This window comes from Embiotoca jacksoni, unplaced genomic scaffold, assembly GCF_022577435.1.
Source record: "Embiotoca jacksoni isolate LCO1_2020_lvr unplaced genomic scaffold, fEmbJac1.0.p SCAF_2, whole genome shotgun sequence".
NCBI classification, from domain to species: domain Eukaryota; kingdom Metazoa; phylum Chordata; class Actinopteri; family Embiotocidae; genus Embiotoca; species Embiotoca jacksoni.
The window spans coordinates 16,325,013-16,350,352 of NW_027185340.1; the positions used below are offsets into that span (position 1 = coordinate 16,325,013).

The 25,340-nt window shown below is 40.7% G+C and overlaps 1 protein-coding gene across 1 annotated transcript in view; it reads right to left on the reverse strand.

The window, feature by feature from the left end:
• Positions 1-4,040: 4,040 nt before the first annotated feature.
• The window catches only part of ube2f (ubiquitin-conjugating enzyme E2F (putative)), a 48,886-nt gene continuing 27,586 nt past the window's right edge, over positions 4,041-25,340 (reverse strand). Inside the window, exons 8-10 of the mRNA XM_069154776.1 lie at positions 22,683-22,715; positions 21,376-21,438; positions 4,041-7,069 (exon numbers count right to left, since the gene is read on the reverse strand). Coding sequence (XP_069010877.1) covers positions 7,019-7,069; positions 21,376-21,438; positions 22,683-22,715 — 147 coding nt within the window. The 3' untranslated portion in view covers positions 4,041-7,018. The remainder of the gene's footprint in view (positions 7,070-21,375; positions 21,439-22,682; positions 22,716-25,340) is intronic.

The window sequence follows — 25,340 nt, forward strand, 5'->3', positions numbered from 1 at the left end:
GTTGCACATTTGGTGAATAAAAGTCATTTTTAGTTTTGCACATTCGGGTCTACATACAGAGTTTTTCGGGGCCACAAACAGGCTGAGAGGAAGATGAGAAAAGACGGCTTGATCTGGACCCTGATTGTTTTTTTTTTTTATGGTAACGCAGTATCACAGCTTTACAGTGAAACTTTGCTCAGAAGCATGATGTGTGTAAATATCTGAAGAAATGAGATGCAGCTTGGAAACAGCTACGTAGAATCGGCCAGCATGGCGGTTGAGATGAAGTCCGCACACAGCTGAGTGATGGGCGAGGAGAGACAGAGAAGCTGGATAGAAATAAGCAGCTGGCACCAAACGCCCACTATGTCGCCGCCGCAAACACACAGACAGACGGGAAGAGGAAACACACACACACTGTATACAGTCAATTAAAGAACAGATGATTTTTTTTTTTACATCAGATCTTAGTAATAACTGCTGAATTTCCTTCCCACTTCAGTCACAAAATATCCAGATCCTGCCACAGAGATATGGAGAGAAAACACTTTCTCGACTAAATGTTAATACATGTTAGAAATGTACAGCCAGGAGCAGGTCAAAGGGAGAAATAATTAAAGAGCTCAAGAACAGTTACACTGACATTCAAAGGAAAGAAAAGGGGTAATTAGCCGCCACAATGATAAGATAATAAGTGAGAAGGTGAGAATACGGGAACCTAGTGATCCCGCTCAGGTTGGTCTTTATTTCGCGGCGTGCCCAATAAAAATCGCTGAGGTCACCCTTCACCCTACCCCGCCCTCAGACACATGCACGCATACCGTCAAATCAGACTGGATGCTGCCACATAGTAAATGACATTTTCTCATTATCTTCTCTGCTACACTTCACCGAACATCTGGGGGATTGAAATACTGCATCTGTTATCGTGTGAAAAAGGAAATGGGAAGCAAAAGCGTGTCGAAGAGGTTGAAAGACGAAGAAGAAGAAAGCGGATATCAAAGTTCATCTGTGAGAATATTTTCAGTTCATATGATCAAAAGCTCCCTTGGCTTTATTGTTTTTACTTCTAGACATGCTCATACACAACCGGACGGGTTTGACTGCTAGGTTTAATTATGGATTATTTGACACAAACCTGGAACAGTTGGACTGCCCGTCCTTGAAAGGGCACCTTATCCACAGGTATCTGGGTCTATTAAAATAACGCACCTCTAGGAGAATAAAATAATAAAAAAGAGCTTTTCCAATCAATACCAGACAAATTCATTTAAAAGTATGTCATTTTTAAAGGTATTCTAGACTAAAGGAACCACGTGTCATTTATTATAACATTTTAATGTAAAATTTGTCATTTAAAATTTTTAATGTATTGAAAGTACTTTAATTTGCACCTGGATTGGATACATCTATATTAATTGTTTCAGATGTTCTATTATTTACGAATTGTTAAAGAACTTATAAATTCTAACATTTGTATGTTAAGATACATTTTATTTAACTATAAAACAAACGCCATACCTGCACTCAACCAATCACATAAGAGATGATCATTTTTAAGGACGACATACACCTGCTCCCTCATTGAATCCTTTTTTTATGACGTGAACTTTTATAACAAGTGTCTTCTGGCTGATTCACGACACACGTTGGGAATTAGGAACGCATACTGCAGTCGTTTTGAAATAAGGTACAGTCAACTGTCTTCATCAATTCAAATTAAAATGCCTCCTACTTTAATATAATCATTTGTCAAAATGAAAAAAATAATATCCCCATGCGGTCCATCTATATTTGGACAGCTGTACAAATTGAAGCCCATCGACCTCAAAATGATGTTTTTTTTTCTTGTATTTCAGTGTTGAAAACCTTTCAATGATCTCTGTGGAAAAGAAAATGAACAATAATGAGCTGTCAGTCATAACGAAACAGGCGGCAGTTACACCGACTGACAAGACCTCATTCTGCATCTTAAAGAAAAGAAATCAAGGAAGTGTTCAAACATAAATTTAAAATCTCCTCCGCTTATCCAGCTTCTGAAAAAGTATTCTTCCCACTTCAAATATAAGCCTTTGCTTTTTAAAAATGAAATCTGTATTCATTCTGTTTGAAAGTTATCTTTAAAGATGTCTCTCTCCAAACTCTAGTTCCCAGAAGAGTATATTCTCCATTGATTAGCTGCGAACATTCACAGCAAGTAGATTTGACATTTTCCTCTTTCACCAATCAGCTCCCAGGTTACAGCAAGGCTGGCTGCAGATTTGTATGCCATATGACCATTTTAGTTACGTGGCTGTCCGGTGTGCCTCTCCAAAGGAACATTTGAAGACTTGATTTCTGCAGTTCCTTGTTATTTTCTCTCCTCCTCCCCACGGCCGTTCATTGAAAAGCGTGCTTGATGCTAACCGAGGACGGTTAAGCAGAACTAGATTTCAATTGCATTCAGGCTCAACGGGCACTGCAGGTGTGTTGGGAGCAGAAAATCCAGAGAGCTGGAGCAACATGATTTATAGCACTCAACCATCTCATTATCGGGCTGAGGCTGTCAGCTGTCACTGCACACACAGGATATCCACATGGCAGAAGAGCCACGGGGCGAGTGTTCAGTCGACCGCGCATCCTCCAAAACCAGGAGTGGTGACGGGCTGTGTGGGTGACTGACAGACGTCGGCACATTTGACTTGGCTGAGAAAGAGACGCGGACGGCTTTGTAGGCAGGCGTGCGCGTGTACCCTCCACCTGCCCGAGTGCTCTTCACTTCCAGGTTGGAGAGGATGAAGAGGCTTTTACAGAGAATTTTACAAAAAGTTCCCGAATGAACTGTGTTAACACAAACAATTTCTATCTTTTATACAAGTTCTTTATAGGCAAAGGTTGGAGTTCAGAATTGTGTGCCAGATGGTTTTAGTCTGCTGCAGCATTGAGCTGCTGCGGACACAAAACAAGCAATTTGAAAAAATAAATTTGGTCTCGGTGGACCATTTAAAACCATTTTCTGACATTTCTTAGACGAGCGGTACTTGACTTGGGGGTTGCGACTTTTAAAGATGATTTCTGGGGGTTACCAGATGGTTGTGGTAGTTTAAGGGGGGGGAGGGGGGGGGGTCAATGTTGGAAACACTAGAGGGCTTTTATTTTAAATTAATGCTTTTAATTTGAAATAGTCAGTATGTAAGCATTAGTTTCTATCGCGGCACAGTGCATAATCAAGCAGCTATAGCTAGTACAGCCAGCTGAAACAGCTAAAGCGTGACAGATTTTCAGCTCAAGACTCAACAGGAGGTGTTTTAAGGTGGGCCACCTTGAAGTCCGACAACACAACCCAATATCACGGCATGAAATAGACACACCGGTCCACTACAGCTAAAAGTGAGAGCGCCGCGCTTTGGCCCGTCTAGGCTTGAGTGTTACAATTAGTTGAAAGCGTGAAGCTTACACGCGCGTGTCATGTGACGTGGGGATCATGTGACCAAGGTCCCGCAACAGAGGCGATAAATCACATTCTGTCACGGCATCAGGAGGACGGAGGGGTGTCTCGGTGGCGTTAGTCAGACTGTCACGCGAGATGATGTTCAAATCCAGGAGGCGACAAAGTATTTGTTTAGATGTTTTATTACCTTGTAACCTTGTTTTTATCCACTATCCCCCAAACACGTGTCACGTGTTTTATTACCTATAAGTTCAATTTTCGTGTAAATCACCTGGCTCAACGCATGCAGTCGGTTTCATTCTCGTCTACTACAGAAAAGCGTGTAACTGTCACGCCTAGACAGGCGACAGCGTGTCCATTTCACGTCGTGCTGTAGTGGACTGGCGTGTCTATTTGCCTTGATACCCGGTTGGACAGCAGCACCATCAACTGGGACACGCGAGGCGCTAAATCCAAATGTGGAATATTGACAGAGCATTATTTGGTCAGAAGTGCTGGAAATGAAACTCACCTTCCATCACTAGGAGCTCGGAGCTTTTTCAGTGCGTGTTATTCCCTTGCTTCGCTGAGAGTACGCTGTCATGTTTGTCAGTGTAACGCTCATAATGAAATAAACAAGACACGTTGGTTTTTATTTATATTCTCTTTAATATATCTTAAAAAAATGGATATACAATCTGAGAAATAAAAGGTTGAGGATCGGAGGAAGGACAATCTTCCCCCTCTGGCCCAAAGATGGAGTTAAACCCAAGCAGAGACATTTCCCAAAAACATCCGGAGAAATAAAAAAAACAAACAAAAAAAAAACAACCAACGACCACCGCTAACTGTCAAACTGAAAGTGGTAACAACAGCATCTCCAACAGGAAGCTAAAGTCAGAGAATGTAAGGCTAAGATAAAGTACAGAGTGCCGTGCAATCGTATCCTGGAGGCGATGACTACCGTGACAATTAGCTGTCATGGCAATTACACAGGATGGCTTCATATTAACAGGCATTAGCCTCGAAGGTCTGAGTGGACTTCAAACATACTGAGAAGTGCCGTTTGAACACGCGTGTTCACGTTTCGTTTTTCGACGGGCCTGTGCGTGTCACGCTCTTTATTTTAGCAGAAGCCGGTGTCATCCGTTTGTTCGGTTTACTTTTAATACAAAAATAAAAAAGAATTGGAGTTGTTGAATCCTGGGCCAGAATGAAAGAAAGAAAGAAAGAGGAAACCACAGCATGCTGACAGGTCACGTCGTGTCCACTTGTCATACTGTAACTCACACACACACACACACACACACACACACACACACACACACGCTCCACCGGCAGAAAGTGTCAATTTTTTTTTTTTTTTTTTTCTTCTTCATACATACATTATACACACACAATTGCAACCCACTATTTTTCTACATCCTCAGTAAAATGCAGCACTGGCAGATCACATCGACTTTTGTCTCATGCAGACGTGTGAAAACTGAATGGAGTGAGAACAGGCGATGTTTAGAGATAAGACTCAAACTGGAGGCACAGCGCTGGCCGGGACGGGACGGGGGGGGGGGGGGGGGGGACCCACTCACAAACATGATGCACTACACACCCTCCACCAGCTGAACTCTCTCTGACACACACACACACACACACACACACATATAAACACACACAATGAACAATCATTGGCCAAACTCCACAGCCGCAGAGGTTCCTGGAGACAGAGCTGTCCCACAGCTCACCTCTTCATCCGCTCCAGTTAATTGAGCAGCAGCTAAAATAAGTTAACTGGCAAGCTGACTCGCACTGTGGCTAGCGAGCTAATCCACTGGCAAACATACCGACTCCACACGGGCACCGTTCTCCAGTGATATGAAAAGGGCCGAGCTAGCCCACGGTGGCATATCTTGGTAATGTTTGTCGTTAATGAGCCTCTGTCATTATGGGACTATCGCACATTTCCAGAGTGAAATGATACACTCCACCCACCCCCCCACACCCACACCCACACACACACACCCACACACACCCACGAGAGACTGGAGTAGTGTCCTTTTTAGAAAGACACACTCTACTCATCTTAGCTTGGGAAATCTCCCGCAGTAGCCAGAATGAGAGAGTTCCTGCAGCGCAGTCACAAAGTCTAAGGACTGTCAAAATGTCTTTTATTGGTTAGCTCTGTATAACGATGCACAATGATAGTAAAATAAAACAATGACAGAGAGGTTAAATTGCTGACGTTCAAGTTTTAAGGGTGTTCACGTCTATTGATGGTGTTTTCGGTAAACGGTTGTCTTTTTGTTGCGAAATGTTTCACTGTGTTCAACAGCTGGTCGCCGGCTGTATTAATTACATTGGTGTTGGAAAAGTATCGCAGCTTTTAAGTTCACGTGTTTAATTACATTTTGTTGCTACAATTCCTACACCTTGTATTTGGTATGGATGTCAAATTAAATTGAAATACAGTCCTTGAAACTGATCATTGTTTCATTTTAAACCCAGTGCACTTAAGTACAGAGCCAACGTGCCAATAATATGTCAAGAGTAGTTTTTGATTGCACTGTAACTATGAATAAACCTTTCCATCCTTGATAGGAAAGCTACATGTGGTTGTGTGTGTGTGTGTGTGTGTGTGTGTGTGTGTGTGTGTGTTACACAAAGAGACAAATGGAGGAAAAACAGGAGATTGAACTAAAAACAGAACAATACATTTGGCTGTGGTTTTAGTGGCAGTACTTTGTCACTGGAGCTGAAAACACAGAAAGTGTGTGTGTCAGTTTTATGTGTGTGTGTGTGTGTTTGTGTGTGTGTGTGTGGGGGGGGGGGGGGGGGTACATGCACTGAGAGGGAAAACAAAATGGGGCAATGTGGTCATTCACATGCTGTCCAATGGGGCCGGGGTCTGTCGGCTTTCCAACTCAAGTGTTTATGAGTCAGAAACCTGTGTGTGTGTGTGTGTGTGTGTGTGTGTGTGTGTGTGTGTGTGTGTGTGTGTGTGTGTGTGTGTGTGTGTGCGCGCGCACGCGCTCACCTTTTACGACAGGATGTGACTCCGTGTTTGTGTGTATGTAACTCATGCATTTTCTCTTTAGCGACACAAACATGGCAGGCACTGGAACGGAGAACTGATAATAACAGATATTCTTTCTCTTGATTCATTGGATTTGAAAACAGCTAAGCGACCGTCACATCAAACCCCTCGGCGTTCGTTGCCGCGGCTCGTTTCCGACAGACTTGCAGCCACCTTGGCGAGGTGGCGTCCTTCATTGATCTCGTCACAATTGACAGACATTGCGGTCGTTTTCACACTCAACTGATTAGGATAATTATAGCATATTTTTCTTTTGTATGCAAGTCCTTCCTTGAAGGCATTTATTGTTTTCTTTTTTTTTTTTTTTTTTTTTTTTTTTTTTTTTTAGCTTAATTCCTGCAATGTGACATTTATTGCAACTAGGTGAACAGAAGGTAGCGTAGGCAGGGCTGTGGTGTCAAGAGGAAGGGAGTGGTAAGAGTCAAAGAGTCGGCTGCTGATTCACACATGTTGGGGAGTTGGCCAAGAATAAGCAGAGGCAAGGTAGAGCAGTTTGGTTGGTTGGTGCAGGCTGATATTGGTAGCCAATGCTGCTATCATCTGGTGTAGTGCTTGATGTAATCTTGAACCTTATTCCGAAAATCCTCCTGAGTGGAAGAGAGGGGAAGGTAAAGAGAGAGGAGAAGAGTTAGATGGTAAAGTCCGGAATAAAACATTTGTGGAAGGCAAGAAGAAAGAAAAAAAAAAAAAAAGTGACAAAAGTGTATTATCCATCATGTAAGAAAAACAAGAAACATAAACCACATCAACACAGATCTTACCAAATATAAAGGATATATATTTTGCCCTTCTGGGCCAATTCTCCAATTTAAATGTTGCCATAAATGTAGTGCTGCTGGAGCTCCACCCCTTTTTTTTCCCCGAGCGATATAATCAAATGTTCACAGTTGTCTGGAGAAAGTTGTCACATTGACATTTAAGGTGTATTGATTGATTCACGACCTCAACTTCAAGCCTCGTTTTTGATCCGCTCCCATTTGCCCTGTCAAAGTTATTGCATTACACGTCAATAGAAACTCAACACTTACTGTATCTCTTTCAAATTAAAAGCCCTCTAGTGTTTCAGGGGATAGAAACACTTTCAGTTCCTGAGAAGGATTATATTGTAAAAAAATAATAATTCAGGAACCTGTTGTGATTAAAATTGGACAATGACACTGTAGATGAGTAATCCAGAACATCATCTGAAAATAGCATGGTTGTCCAGTTGACGTTATCAAATCAAAGCCATAACTAAGGCGTGCACGTGCTAGCGCACGTGCCCATGTGCGGGTGGATTACAGATGTGCTATTGTAATAGCAATACACTCCTGGTTGATGCAACTGGATAACCAATAAAACAAGTGTAAATGAACCCAAGATGCACTCGGACTACTCTGAGGTGACGTGACACACATCGGTCCCACAAATTAGTCAAGTGTAAAAGACACCAAAACACCATGAACACAAATAACTTTTTTTAGTTATATAATAGTGCACTAGTATAAATGAACTGTATATAGGAGTGCGATATTGTGCACCAGCATTCAATTTAGATGAGCAGCCCACCATGACTGAAATGAATGTAACTGAAAATATTGAAACTGAATTTAAGAATCGCATCGATAATTAGTCGCACTTTGGCTGGAACCCCATGTGCTTCATTACATCTGGACTAATGTGAACCTGGTTGATCAGATCCCCGGATCTCTAACTGGACCAGGTTATTATCTGGATTTAATGAGAAGCATTACATGACAAGATTGAATAAAGTCTCCAATTTTACCTAATCTCAACTTGTTTAAGCAGAATTTATGAGTTCGGTCTGTTGATTTAAATCATAAATCACATTAATGTTGTTTTAAAAATTTTACAGCTTACTTCAAAGTATAAACGTTTGTGCTCTTTTTGTATCTGCTAGATTTAAAAAAAAAAAAAAAAAAAAAAAAAATCCTCACTTTTACAATGATATTGTGGTCCGTTAATAGCTATCTTGTGGAGAGTGACAGAGATGAGCTGCTTGACATGTTGAAGTCTTGCCGTGAGTTGTCCTTCCTTGGTCATATCCCTTCCGGTCGTGTGTGCCCTTTCCTCCACCAACCATATCTGTCCTTCTACTTGATCATATGCCCCCCCCCCCGGTTATGCTTGGCTTCCTTTCGCCCTCACTCAACATCCATCCATCCTGCAATTTCCACTCAGTCGCTCCTTTGACCCATACCTCCTGGTTCCATCTGGCCCGAACGACCTCTATTCTCCATCCTCTTTTAAAACCCCTCCGATGTTTCCATAAATTCAGCTTTCTATCTCCTTCTTTACAGCAGCTCAGGCTGTTTTGGGGACACTTTATTGATTTGACTTGACGTGCTTGCGCTTCATGTTTCAGTCAAACTATTCTTTGAAACATCAGGCAGAATACATCACAGCGCACACACGCCATCATGGGTTTTGATCAAAGGCCGGAGGCTATTAATTTGAGCTGCAGCAGCTTCCCTCTCCAGTGGAAAAGTTTCCTTTATATTCAGTCTCTACAAAAAAAAGTGCAATGGCTAGCAAAACTGTGCCGCGAGTCACACACATTATAAATCATGGAAACGACTGTAATTGGGGCCACTGGTCACACACTATTACAGCGTAAGAGACACTTTTTTTTTTTATTGGAATTACTAATGACACAGACAGCACAGACAATGGCAAATAGCTTCAGCGGCACTTAAGTCCCTAAAGTAATGTCAGAAACTGTATTAGTTATTGCGAGATAGCAAGAAATTCATATAGTTTCGGGATTGTGGGGTAAAAGTTTGGCTCTTAATAGAAATCTAAGCTCACTTTGTCCAATCAGATTTCTAGAGAGACTATGCACTACAAGAAAGATTCACATAGTTCTTACATAAATGCGTAAATAACATTTTCCCCAGGGTACCGCAAAGTCACTCGAGACAGACGTACAAATCTCAACTGACTGTTTGTTTCCCTGGAATTACACAAACATACTTGGCCAGTATATTTGTGAATAAATGAATGCTGTATTCCCCAAAAATATATGACTTATTTTTTTTATGCATTTCCAGGTTTTCACTCGGATATCCCTTTTTACTCAATCCTCACCGCAGAGGGTCAATAAATGCCGCCACGTCCCCGTGACGGGCCACCATCCAACATAAAATTCTAGACAAGTTCCCCGCATTGACATCAGCCCACGGATTTACGCCAGAGGTCCAGCTCCAGAGGTTAGTTAGTCACGCACACGGAGAACGCGAGAAAACACGAGGGAAAGAGTAAGAGACAGAAGAGAAACTGTGTGTGTGTGTGTGTGTGTGTGTGTGTGTGATGGCAGCAATTTGAGGATCTGTCCACAGGGGAACGATGGATCAGCCCTTCTGCTGCTGAGGGATTGCTTCCTCTTGACCCCGTTTTAATGCTGCGAGAGCAACAACGTGCAACATGTTGAGATTCGGGGGAACAGACCGAGTAACTCTTCAAGTGAACCGGCTATTTTGGTTTATTACTGTGCAACGCTACGTGCAAAATGGTGACGTGGGATATAGATCGGAGAGTGTGGTGATGAATCATGAGCCACGGTCTCAGACAAATGGAAAGACCGCACAAAGTGGACAGGTACCACGTCTTTAAATTAGTGTAATATTCTACCACTGGGGGCTCATAGGTCCTATGATCTTGTTTAAGCTTCTTGAAATCTGATGTGATGTGGTTTGTGAGGTCCGAGGTTTAAATAATTGAAGAATGTTTTTAAAATCTGAGTTTAACTGTGAACAACGTGTGAAATTCAAATACAGCCAAACTGTTATCAAAGCTCTCAAGGGAACAAATAACACGAGCTGTATTGCAACATATTAAAACATGACGAGTCTTTATGTCTGTTTAGGTGAGGTTAGGTAGTTACTTTATTAATCCCCGAGGGGACATTTTTTAAACAAGTTTTTAACAAGTTAAAAATAAAATATAAAATAAAGATCGCTACCCTTAAGCAAACAATTGGTAGTTTGTGAATGCCTACGACATATAAAGGCACAGCTGAGTTATTGAATTTCACAAGTGTTGCTGGTATTTAGACATAAACTAAAGAACTGGAAAAATGTTGACACAATGATGGCACTCTTAATTAAAAGAGATAACCAGAGTAAATAAAGGTGATCATGAGAAAGACAAGTTTGTACAGATAACCTTCCATCATCACCTGTCAATTCATCTGGTAACTTTGAAGATAATTCACTAAAGCCATATATGATAACATGCTCAAAGCTCATTAACTGGTCATTCCTCTATTGCCTTTGATGGCACCAGAGTGGAATGAAATAAAACTAAATGTTCGAAAGACACTCTCCAAAAAAAAAAACGGTGTCACATTGGATGAGGAACAGGATGAGAGTAACAACCGTTTTACTGTCATCCTATAAGTTTACAAGATACATTTACATCGATTTACCTTGTACTTCTTTCTTACTTTGTTCCCAGTTTGTCTCTTTCAGCAGAAAACTGGCTGAGACTGCAAATTACTTTGATGTTCATTAGATTGAATATTCCGAGTAAACTCTGCAGTCGATTAAAAACTTTGTTGGACCACAGCTTGCTTTTTTTTTTTGGCTCTGTTTCACCAACAGAAAGCAATTAACTCTCCTCTCCTTTAGTGATTTGCACAGGTACTCAAAATATGTACCACCATCGGAGGAAACGGGATGCAAATTTAAACCCCGTGGGTTCAAACGCTTGTTATAAAATCTGCTAAAAGTTGAAAACGGAAAGCCTCAGGTAAACAGCCTGCGACGGGAACAAATAAAGGAGGGAGAAGAGATGAGAGCGGGGAAGAAATGAAAAAGGGTTAGCATGAGAGATGACAAGGGACGCAGAGGTGTGTTCAAACTAGGTGTTTTTATATTTGGACTGATTAAATTTTTTTTTCAGAGTTCTGTAAGTTTAGTAAAAATGTCAAAGCCCTCTCATTCCCTGTCCAGAGAAGTAGTTCTACTTAAAAGGGGTGTGGGCTCCTTCTAAGTTAACTTCAGTGTGAGTCCACTGGGATCTGCGGCAGATTTCCACTCCACACTCAAAGCTGAATAAAGTGACTGCTTGAGCATTAGAAAGAAACTACCACAAGTGTACCAACAATTATTTAGTTCAACCCAAACCCAATACAGACTGGGCTTTAAAGGGGATGCAGATGATATTGTGAAGAGGTATATTTGTATTTATATAAAGTAAACTCCTTTGTTGAATACTAACCATTAATTTAAAGCATTTTAACTTTGGTTTTACTCCAACAGCTGTAAAGCAGAGATAATCTGTGGATGGGCAAATACATATTTATTAAAAAGGTGTTTAATAGCGATAGAGCCCGCTGCGTTGAAATTCATCTTTCACCAGCTCCAGTATATAAGCAACAGTACCAGATAATAATGCTGCTGTGCTGCAAGCACAGACATGAGTTTATTATACTCAACACACGGATTCATAGACTTTCTCAAAAGCAATAAGACCGTCTGAACCAGAGTCTTGAGCTTCACTCTTCAAGCTCGATGATGCGGCTGCTCGTTATACCGCGCTGCTGCTTCGCCTTTAAAGGAGCAGTGTGTCGAATTTTGTGGCATACAGTGGTGAAAGTGCAGATTGCAACCAAGTGCTCACTTTTCCCTTCAGCCTTCCCTTCCTAGCATGATGTCTATGGTGGCCGCAAAACTGGCAAAATAGCAAAAATATAAACAACCAAAGGCTCTCTCCATAGCCAGTGTTTTTAGTTGTTTTTTGTCCCTTCAGGGCTACTGTAGAAACATGCCGAGCTCCGTGAAAGAGGACCCACTCCCTATGTAGTCACGGAGGGCTCTTTGTAAGCAGGGTTGGGCCGATGAATGATGTCATCCTCCATCAACGATGACTGACAGTCTTCCCGATGCCGGGCTCCCATCTACTGTGTCTACTGTGAACTATTGTCGTATGCTAGCCTGGTATATATTGCCCATCAAAAATTATAAGGTAATAAAAACACAATTCCTATTTCAGGTGATTATACACAAACGAAAACATAATTATGAATATTAGATTTATTTTCTGTCAATAAATAACTCAACCTTTCAAATTTAGCAGTGAGCTGGAGAAAGGTAAGTAATGGTAAGAGTTTCATGTGACAAGTTAATGTGGTTCACCTTCGTTAAATTGATCTGCTCTCCTTTTGTAGTTTGCAGGAACAGAACCATGTGCCCAGTGTTTCCCAGAAATGAATCTATTTAAATGTGTTTTGCTTCCACCTCAGCGGGAGTTGGTTTGGTGTGTTGGTAGGTCCAAAGCTTTGTCTCTTCAGAAGTAAATGAAGTTAAATATCTTCACAGACCACCTAACATCACCTGCCCAGTATATCAACAACTCTGTCTGCAACAGTTGGGCAGCTGCTATTGCACACACAAACCTGAGCGATGGCAGCGGAGACCACGCCTGCAGGACTGTCATCTGGTCGCCACTCTTTGCCAAATGCCGTTGTTGTCATTCACTGCATTGCATTGAATTACATTTAGCTGACACTTTTATCCAAAGCTACTTACAATAAGTGCATTTCAACCATGAGGGTACAAAACCCAGAACAACAGGAATCAAGAAAATACAATTTCTTCAAGAAAGCCAAACTACAAAGTGCTATCAGTAAGTGCCATTTTAAGCGCTACTAAAGTTCTCCTATTCAAGGTAAAGTCGGAAGAGGTGTGTTTTTAGTTTGCGGCGGAAGATGTACAGAGTTTCTGCTGTCCTGATGTCATTGGGGAGTTCATTCCACCATTTAGGAGCCGGGACAGCAAACAGTCGTGATTTTGTAGAGAGTTTTGCTCAGTGAGGGAGCGACAAGCCGATTGGTAGAAGCAGAGCGGAGGGAGTGGGCTGGGATGTAAGGTTGGACCATGTCCTGGATGTAGACTGGACCCGACCTGTTCGCAGCACGGTAAGCAAGTACCAATGTTTTGAAACGGATGCAGGCGGCTACTGGTAACCAGTGAAGGGAGTGGAGGAGCGGAGTAGTGGGAGTGAATTTAGGAGGTTAAAGACCAGTCAAGCTGCTGCGTTCTGGATGAGCTGCAGAGGTCGGATGGCGCTAACAGGTAGACCTGCCGGGAGGGAGTTACAGTAGTCCCGACGTGAGATGACCAGAGACTGGACCAGAACCTGGACCAGAACCTGCGCCGCCTTCTGAGTGAGAAGAGGACGTATTCTCCTGATGTTGTGCAGCATGTATCTACAGGAACGTGTTGTTGCAGTAATGTTGGCAGTAAGAGAGAGTTGACTGTCGAGTGTCACGCCGAGGTTCCCACAACAGAGCTCTCACACCGAACTGACAGAACAGGTACACACCATAATGAGGTGACTGCTGCCACATCTGAGTGTTTGTAGTCGTTAATGAGCACCAATTGATCACCATAGCAACACCTGCCCTGGTGGTTCCACGGATCCCTGTGCCTGTCCATTCAGATGTTGTGAATGGACTCTAAACCCAAGTAACCCTTACTTTTATGTAAGTAGATGACAGAAAGTAAATGAACTGTTCAGGTTACTCAAGTTTCAATACGTTCACTGTCCCTCCAGGTATCCAATTACAATCGTGTGAGCTTTGGCTGGGAACTGTTATGTCAGAGTCACACTCCCACATGCAGTTGTGTCCCCACCTCCCTGCACTGTGGCAGACAACTAGATGTAAAGACAGTAATCAATTGTGCCTATGTAACTGATGCCAAAAAACTTTAGTAAAGTTTTATAAACCCAGGCTACCTTTCTTGTCCCAACACTTTGATTGTGGTGGAAATTACTTAGCCATCAAAATCCCTCAGAACAGTATTACTCATATGTTGACCTCACTAGATGTGACATTTACTTTGTCATACAGTGTTAATAAATATCACTATTTGACAGGTTTCACATTACGCATCTGAAACCGCAGTGCATATGTAATCGTGGCGGGCACAAACAGAGAAATTGGTACTGCATCATTGTAGTCACTTTGCCCCTTATAACAAACTACATACAGAGCAGAATATAACTAGGGTTTAATATGCATCACAAAACATCTGCTCAAACCTGACCGGTTGATAAAAAGGACTCACTGTAATTATCAGGCTACTAAGGATTGTAATGTTAAAAGGAAAATACAAGTAAATCTGCACCAAAAACTACATTCATAGTCTGTAAACATTGTTGCTTCTGTTCAGTCACTCAGACTAAGGAACAACAGCCTTGATATCAAGTATTTCTTCTGTGCTCTAATGAGACCCTACAGGGCCACAGCGATCACTGGTCATGGGCAGAAAGCTGATGAGGGGAACAGAAGCCCACTCAGGATGCAGTAAATGGTGTGTGTATTGTGTGCAAGTGTCAAGACTAACTATTGATTGAAGCGGCTGAGCCACTTCATACATGGGGGAACAACAGAGTGAGACAGAGAGGTAGTCTTTTTAACTCATCAGTGACAATCAGGGGAGATGTCGAGAATTTAGCATGCACGGTGGAATGATGGTATGCATAACATCTGGCACTTAAACACTCACAAATCCTCCTAAGGTGTCACTCTGTCACTCTGTGAGCTTTAGGAGAGGGACAGAGAGTCAATATCTCATTATAGTATACCGCAAAACATCTCTTAGTATGTCCCAGATACACTGGCACCAATCTGTAAGTCATATACACTGGGGTATATATGTTGTACTGCACACTTCTGAATCCTCTGGTTGCTAGGAGTTTATCTTGTTGACCTTTTAATAATGTCACACATGTACAGTGCATCCGGAAAGTATTCACAGCGCTTCACTTTTTCCACATTTTATGTTACAGCCTTATTCCAAAATTGATTAAATAAATTTTTTCCTCAAAATTCTACACACAATAACCCATAATGATAATGTGAAAAATGTGTTGTTTTTTTTTGTTTTTTTTTTGCAAATCTATTAAAAATAAAAAACAAAATAATTACATGTCCATAAGTATTCACAGCCTTTGCCATGACACTCAAAATTGAACTCAGGTGCATCCTGCTTCCATTGATCATCCTTGAGATGTTTCTACAACTTGATTGGAGTCCACCTGTGGTAAATTCAGTTGATTGGACATTATTTGGAAAGGCACACACCGTCTATATAAGGTCCCACAGTTGACAGTGCATGTCAGAGCACAAACCAAGCCATGAAGTCCAAGGAATTGTCTGTAGACCTCCGAGACAGGATTGTATCGAGGCACAGATCTGGGGAAGGGTACAGACAAATGTCTGCAGCATTGAAGGTCCCAATGAGCACAGTGGCCTCCATCATCCATAAATGGAAGAAGTTTGGAACCACCAGGACTCTTCCTACAGTTGGCCGCCTGGCGAAACTGAGTGATCGGGGGAGAAGGGCCTTAGTCAGGGAGGTGACCAAGAACCCGATGGTCACTCTGACAGAGCTCCAACATTGCTCTGTGAAGAGAGGAGAACCTTCCAGAAGGACAACCATCTCTGCAGCACTCCACCAAGCAGGCCTGTATGGTAGAGTGGCCAGATGGAAGCCACTCCTCAGTAAAAGGCACATGACAGTCCACCTGGAGTTTGACAAAAGGCACCTGAAGGACTCTCAGACCATGAGAAACTAAATTCTCTGGTCTGATGAAACAAAGATTGAACTCTTTGGCCTGAATGCCAAGCGTCATATCTGGAGGAAACCAGGCACCGCTCATCACCTGGCCAATACCATCCCTAAAGTGAAGCATGGTGGTGGCAGCATCATGCTGTGGGGATGTTTTTCAGCAGCAGGAACTGGGAGACTAGTCAGGATGGAGGGAAAGATGAATGCAGCAATGTAGAGAGACAATAGAGAAAATAGGTGTGCCAAGCTTGTAGCATCATGCTCAAAAAGACTTGAGGCTGTAATTGCTGCCAAAGTTGCTTCCACAAAGTATTGAGCAAAGGCTGTGAATACTTGTGTACGCGATTTATATTCGTTCTTTATTTTTAATAGATTTGCAAACATTTTAAACAAACTTTTATCGCTTTGTCATTATGGGGTATTGTGTGTAGAATTTTGAGGGGAAAAAATGAGTTTAATCCATTTTGGAATAAGGCTGTAACATAACAAAATGTGGAAAAAGTGAAGCGCTGTGAATACTTTCCGGATGCACTGTGTTCATGCTGGTTGGTGGTGGGTTAATGGTAAGAGCCTGTGCAGTTTGGTCCGCTGCAGTAAAATGCAAGATATATTCATGATATTGTAGATGATATGACCAATGTTCAGATTGCAATATTTTAGGGTTTTGTTTTTAACTTCAGTAACACGGTGTATTTTGTCAGGCACTGAAGGTAAACAATATATTTGGTAGAGCTGTTATGGTCTAATGCAATCCAATACCATAGCCCTTCATTATACAACACGTAGTTCCGACCCAGAGACCCGGTTGGTCAACAGTACATTTGGAACGTGCTCAAAACAGCATAATAGCACATGGTGGTCATCACTAGAAATATCACCCCACCTTCTCAATGGGAATTTTTTAATTAGAATTGAATTTTAATATAATATGCAATATAAAGTTGTTTTCAATTGTTATAGGCCTATTAAATGTGACCCATTTGCCGCAATCGGGTCTCTTTTGGCTTTTTTGTCGCTACAAGCACCCGTACCGTAACACCACGGACAGTCCTGCAGTTAAAATCCTAGCGGCGACTATCTTGACCGGTTTGGTTTTAACAAATGGCCCTTTGATATCTGCTGAAAAAGTCATTTATTTTCAAGATTTTAACATATTTACAACAAAATTGAGCTAGCGAAGCAGTTTTGTGTTTCTATGTGCTGCATTTATTCAGTTTGAGAAAACGTTTGCCAGAAAGCAATGAAACATCTCTGTTGCTAGGTCGTTACTAAGGGTTGGCCTACTAAACATAACATGCATTACATAAGAGTTTACTGGCTTGAGTGATTGTTTCCCTGTTCTTATTCATAACCTCTCGTGTAATATTGCTTACTTAAATGTCTTTGTGAGTTTTAACTGATTAGATTACAACCAGTTATATTTTTTTGTTTTTGTGGAGGTACTTTTCTCACTCATAAAAGGATGTGACGTCTGTTTTGCCACAGTGGGCGAACAGATGATTCTCTGCACAAGTTGACAATCTACAACACCAATGTTCCTCAACAAATTTGTCTCATCTGTAGCATTATCATTAAACTTTATTAAAAGCTCTGGTGCAAAACACCCTGAGACTTTACTAATTACATCAAACCTGAGTCTCCATGGCTCACACTCACAACAGTGATGGAGGACCGGGGCTTTGAAATAAGAAGGCTGTGGCTTCATTTCAAACATTTTGGCTCCTTGGTCGACAGTAGGACAAGTAAAACTCTGCAGGGACAAACGACTACAGATTTGGCGGTGACATCAAGCACTCCACAAAGCCGTCAGCTGCAGCTCGGTTCCCCTTAAATGGTTGACAGAACTCGTACTGTAACTAACTGAATATAGCTGCATCCCAAATGGATTTAAAACTGCACTTTCAGTTATTATAAAAGACATTTCCTCACACTGTACTGTTTTAGGGTGTAAAGAAATGCCACATTTATACTTAGACATCAGACTGTTACTCTTGAATGCCGCCGTCAAAATAAAAATTCCACACAAAGTAAAATATTATGCTTTCCAATCATTTCTGGAAGTCTTCACTTATAATATGTTCAGTATTACCATGATAGCGATGCAACCTAAGTGTGTATTATGAAACTGGGACAATGTTTAAATTCCAAATGAAACACAGGTAACTGACTTCAAGTGAAAAAAAAATGACATTCTTCCTGGTTCACAACCCAAATGGCAACCTGTCAATCTCAATGTCTTTCACCCATTTGTTCATGCCATGGAGGGGGCTAATAGATTTTTAAAGATAAAAAGTCTCTGCTGAGGACTCTAAAAGTGAGAGAATGTATGCATTGCAAAGATTATTATCAATCTGATTGCCTTCATAAAGCATCAAACAAAAATGTACCGATGCATTCACTCAGACAAAAGTTTTTTTTTTTTTCCGGCAATCCTTGGACAACCATTGGTGTATTTATTGACGTCAACCTAACAGTCTATAATGTCGGCTACTCAATACTACCGCGATTCCTTGTAAAGGGTGTAAGGCATTTCAGTGCTGTTAAAGTTTAAAATTACAATTAAAACTATAATTATTATCATAAAATTACAGATTTCGGTATTACTTAAATATCCATGGACATGTAAACACAATTACCCTCTCCTAGCTCCTTTAGTGACATCCCTGTTATTCAGTTCAGGGATGACTCACAACTAACAATTGCACAATGCCACTATCTCCCCACTTACTGTTCACACAATCTCGCACTGCATTGCCCACGAGGATGCTTCCCTTTAGCCACTTTAACAAGCTAATGTATTCAGAGAGTGGCCATGGGAGGAGCTCCACTTCACAAGCCTCAACACACACACACACACACACTCACTCACATACATGAGCGCAACGGTGCGCTGACACACACCCTCCCACACCTTCATCCACTCGCTGCTGAAGTTGATTACAGCAGGCTGTGACTCAGTGGGAGTCGGTCACGGTTGGATGACTTTATGTTTTCAGTTGTTGTGACTCTGGAGAGCCACAACAGGAAGGTAAAGCTTAGGCATTGAAACTTACAGAAAAAAAAAGCATTTATATAACACATGCTAAATGTTTTTTGTCTTTCATCTGTTGTATTAAAAATTCAGAACTATAACAACTAAAAACATCCAATTAAAAAACTCTTTCCAATTTCTATCCATCTTATCAATTAAACTTCCTGATCTGTTTGTGCTGTATTCCTTCACTGTCTAACATCCTGCCGTTTCAGAAAATACTACATGTAGGTAGGCTTGTCCTGTAAAAGTCAATCAATCCTGTCATTCGTCGAGGAGACCTCGAGTTCACTCAACAACAAAAAAAAAGTGACTGACAGTCAAACCGGTGCACTTTTTCTTTTGTTGCATTTTTTAGCTCCATCATGCTAACTGTCAGTGAAGTCGTCAGCAAACTTTTGACCCTCATACTGGCACAACCTCCTCGACTGTCCAGTGTGACTAACTGCTCAGCTGACAGCGCTGTCAGCAACCTGTATTGCTCTGGGATTTCACAACTGATCTGAGACCAGGTCTCAGATGTTTCTTTTACTTTCTCTGACTTTGAGGAAAACGGAGGTATTTATATCACAAGTAATGAGCAGGAACATTGCAACGAAGGTCTGAAAGATAAAATATGACACTAATGCAAGAGGACTCTACAGGTGCCCTGGACTGACACCAGCTGGACAGGGGATGTGGATGACATATTTTTCATATTTGTAGGCTATTGATGCAAAGACATCAGTCACATGATGTTTACAGGAATGAGAAATGTGCAGATAAGAAAAAATATGAACCAATGAACCAGAGACAGCCCATCCCGCACCAGTAACCTTGGTAACAAGGATTAATTTCTCACCGTTACCTCCACCCGACTATAATAAACCAGGGATTATGTTTTGAATGTATGCAGGACAGATCACTAAGTCAATAAATGCACTTGACATGAAAACAAGGTCCCCGTACTGCATGTTATACAGCATGCAATATGTTCCTTAGGCATTAATACACACAATTAACTCACTTGTAGTGCTTAATCCAAAATATTCTGTTCATAATGACCTCAGAAACATTTCAGGGCCAATTAATCTGGATTTTAACACATGAAGAGGACTTCTTTTTGTTTATGAAATCCACACCTGGAAAAATTGACACATTATGCCATAAACCTGCATACAATTCTCACACACTTACTGTCTCTAAACACACACATGCACAAACACAAACACACAAACTTTTGCATTTCTATTAGGGTCATAAGGCAACCATTATCACGCACTGTCGGGTACACTCCAGCACAACAGGGTAAAGTGTATGAGCACATGGCCAAAGGTCAATATTGTACTTAAAAATGCTTTCAGCTTGCCTCAACTCAAGCTTGTAATTATTTCCATGGTCAGCAGGATCCCTGCAGAGTCGTTGGCAATTCAGGACAGAAATTACTTAACTCAAAAACACTCATAACATCGGTTACTGACAACGTTTGACACAGTCTGATGTACTGATCAAGAACTGAGTGGAAGAGAGCTAATACACAAGTTAGACATAGATGTGTAGAAGAAATGAGTCAAATATAAATTAGCCTAGGTGCATATCTTTTAGAAATATCCTGTATTTTTCTGTATTTGCTAAGAGAAGAACTAGCATTCAACTGCTGCCATGCCAGCTCAAAGTCAATCAATACGTATGCAAAATAAGCAGGATGCTAAGACCCTGGGACTTATAAGTATATAAAGTATAAGTAAAGTTAAAGTCAGAATACACACACATATATACATTGACACACAAAATACACACACCACCAAGGAGAGAGTAGTGACGGGTGTGGGAATAAGTGAGCTAATTTGACTTGCAAATTCCAGAGCCTGCCGTCTACCGTAGAGACACTGAGTTACATAGTTGTGCATTAACAAGTATCCTTTTAAAAACACTATGTGCACCTGTTCCGTGCATACAGCTTTGGAGTATACCATCACAGCCATTGTCTGCTCAGAGGGGCTGATGCGCACTTTTAGTCTTCAGCCCACTATACCAAAATAAAGCACTCACATATAATTATGACATAATTCCACCGGCGTCACAGAAAATGTAGCAGCTGTACGTCTCGTCTGAATACATTTTCCATGCAGGACACCAACAGGAGTAAGGGTTTGAATATGATGAAGGGGACTATAAATATGTCTCAGACACTATGGTGAATCATCTGCATGTCAATGGCTAGAGTCACTGTTTGCACCGAGTCGATGTTTGATGATAAAACGGATTTAAAGATCAAGTTCGAATCACCGTGAATGTATCTCACCTTGTCTCTCAGATGATGTTCCGCTGCGTCGATGTTCAGCGGGTCATCGAAGTTCAACAGGTCCTACAGAACAGGCGAAGAGATGGGAGACATGGCGGAGAGAAAAGCAAAGAGCAACGACGTTGAAATAAATCAAGAATGAACTGTTTGTGGCGAGAAAGAAAGAAAGTTTAATCATGTAATTACAGGACATTCAGGTTCAGTACTTTCTACGGGTCAAATGTGGTTAATTACAAAAAGCTACCATGGAAAATACTACCCACTTTAACACTAACTGCTGTCTGCTATGTCACCCTGGACTCTGTAACAAACAAAACGGCATAATCACAGTGTTTCCTTGGAGATACCGCGCACAACAAGCGAGGCAAGAAAGCGGGTGTTATTAGAGATAAAAAGGAGGTTGTTTGCTGATGAAGAGAGAATATTTAGGGCAACCAAAAATCTGTGTAGATTATTACCATTATCATAAGAGACACTACGCTGATCCCAGGGTAAATGTGTGTTCAATATGTCATCAATGATATATATATGCATGTACGTTTCCATATAGCAAAGCTTGTATAAAGTGACTAAACAAAATAATCTGATTACTTTAACCTGCTTACTTACTGTTTGCATTGGCAGTCAAAATGTTTAAATAGCCTCTTTTTTTTGTGCTTTATTGTCTAATTTAAACATTTTACATGTACGTTTGCATATGTACATTAATATTCACAGAATAAAACCCTTTTTTTATATCTTTGCTTACATTTTCAAATACTTTGGAATTGTTAAGCATAACAATATTTTCCCAAAGACAAATCTGATTCGCTATTATTTTTGCTTCATTCCCTGATGACTTTGTAATAAATTAATCCCTATCTGTTCTTCTGAGAGCCTGCACTAGGAGATATCCAGAGACAGCTGGTGCTGCTTCTCCTCAACGTGAAGTGTAATCTCATTTTGTTGCTTTTATTTCCCTATTACCTCAAAGTATTCTTCATAATTAGAGAAATAATTTCTCTGAGTCAGAAATGATCATCCTATTACAGCCGTAAAAAGGGATAAACAAGGACCTTGTTTAATCTGATCTGAGTCTGGACAAATGTCATTGATGTAACCTACATACAGTGAGCAGCTTTAACAGCTTTGACTTTATAAAGTAGGAGGAACAATCTTTTATTCGACTCCCCTTATTTAAATGACATGTAGAGAAAAACTGTCTCTCTCTCACTGTGTGTGTGTGTGTGTGTGTGTGTGTGTGTGTGTGTGTGTGTGTGTGTGTGTATGTGCATTAAATAGGTAAAAAAAAAAGAAGCAAAACTTACAGTAAACAAGGAGTTTAATCCCCAGACGACGTCCTAGAAAAAATAAAAACAGATGAAAAACCATTAATGATCAAATACTTAAACTTTAAAAATAGCCTATAAAAATTTAAAATACTATATTACATTATATATAGTACAACAAAAACATTGAGTTCAAAATCCGTCCACATCAAATCTCTGAATTTCTTGTCACTAGAGATTCTTGAATGAACAACAGTAACGTGCAGGTTCTGGCTTTCCAGTAAGTCTGTCAGTAACCTTTGGGCGTACAATTCTATGTATGGAACAGCAATGATAGGAATCATCCAATTAAGATTAGCAGTGAGACAAATTTAACAGGAGCACACTGGAAGACATCATGAAAAAGACTAAATGACTGACGCTCTAGTTAGCTAATGCAAACAACTGTCAGCTGGTCCACTGATTGACAATTTAAAATTACTGCTTTCAGTGCTTCCATTCAATTATCTTTCATTTAAATATCCCCACGCACCCATATTTATTGAATTTACATAATTAGATTAAGCTTTGAACTGTGAATATTCTGAACAACTCTGAAGTTCTGAAGGCCTGTTCTGTGTTGTATGTGATAAAAGCAAATGAAAATAATCTTGGCAGAACATTCCAAGCTAAATTAACCTCCAAGCTATGTAGAATGCACCACGTTTTCTTGATCTACTCCCTGTCAACCACACACTGATACATACTAAGAATCACAGCAAGAAACAAGCAAATTATATGGCACCACAGTACAGATTAATGTGTTGACCAAAATTAAAGAATTGTATATTGTCTTATAGGTGAGCTAAAAACAAGATATTGCCAGCTGTTATTACAGATTCTAGGAAGGTTTGTAGGTATTACAAATTTGTCAACCCTATTGTATACTCATTTCAAAATTTTATTTGGTGTAATTGTTTTGTTAGGGCAGTAAAATGTATCCCAAGTACACAGACCCAAATTCACTGCATGAATATATGTGTCTGGAAATCGTTTCCAGACATGGCACCCTACTTGGCACAAACTTTGGGTAAATTGTGAAACTTTTGGAGCAACATTTGACCACTCTGTACCGACCACCTAATGTGACAAAACTTTACCACTGCTACAACTACAGTACATTTATGTTAATACCAACAGGGTTTCCAGACTACAGTTATCATTGATGTAATTAAAGCTGTGAGCAATAGTATGGTGGAACCAGGTTAGTCAAATGCTGCAGCCAGAGGTTTGTCCTCCCATGCTGATTGCCATCTTTGTGAGTTGCTGTGGAAAGAAAATGATTCCACAAAATGATCATTATGGTGACATCCTTTTTAATGCAATCTGAGCTTGTGCCGACTGTTTTGAATGAGTAAAAACATCAAAGGGAAGAAAAACTATCTGGAACTGTCTGGCCCATTTTTTTTTTTAACAAAAAACTGCAGCAAAACGAAAACAAAAGAAGAAAGCCAGCTGTGTTCATTCCCTTGACTAACATCCCGCACATCAATCATCTTGAAAAATCAATCCAACACGTTGAAAAATATAAAACACCAAATTTACTGTTTCCGATATTTTACTGCAGGGGCATCCTGGCAGCTGAAGGGTTAAGTCACATAACACATTTCTTCACTTGATTCCAGCTGAGGACATCTCTCCACACTTCCTGTTTAACTACTGGAAAAAGCACTTTATCTTAAAATCTATCTACTTTAAAAAATATTTTACATTTTGCAAAATCTGGACTGTACATTGAGACCATAACTTAACATAATTGCATGTTATTGCACACGCTAAACACGCTTAAAAGAAATAAAACAGACTACGCTTCTAATAGAAAAGTCAGTGCATTCCAAGGTACAGTATGCTAGATGATACAAATACACTTAATAATCACAGTCACCTGGAACTTATGAGCCCTGCTTCAAAATCAGATCAGTTCAGTGCAGTTGTAGATTTAAATGTAAGGCAAACCAGAAACACGTGGCCAAAATACAAAAGGTGATACTAATCAAACTAATCGCATAATATTGTTAACAATCTGTCTGTCTCATTACTTTGTCTGCGAAAGCAGCCTTGCATGTTTCATGACTACAGAACAGCTGCTGAACAAAACTACAATAAATATTACATAAGTAGAATATGTCTGCACCAGGAGTTTGTCATGACTACATTTTTGTACCCAGTGCTCTGAAAATATCCACTGTGCCAAGTATATGATACAAAGCCATTACTGTGAAGCTATTTCATGTAGCAATGTGTGGGATGAAGTAGAGAAGAGTAGTGACCAGAGATCAGGGACAGCATCACCCACTCAACGCCCTTCTTTCTGATTTCTTTTTTTTTCACCAGTTTTTTTTTTTTTTTTTTGGTGCACTCACAATGACACTTGCTGACGCACATGAACCTCTCTCGCACATATGACCACATCCACACCTACGTTCAAGTAAACAGACACCGACTGCAGCTCAGCTTGAACCACGAGCACGAAATGCACAAACATCCACCGACTGCCAGACAAAAGCCAGGGATGGAAACGGGTGGCCACAGAAAAAGCCAAACGAACCCTTTAAGCATAATAATCACTGAAAGTCTTTACATTTCCTTCAAAGCTCAACTCCATGCAGTTGTACAAAACCTAACTTTGTATGACTCGCTGCTAGATAGCTTCATCTA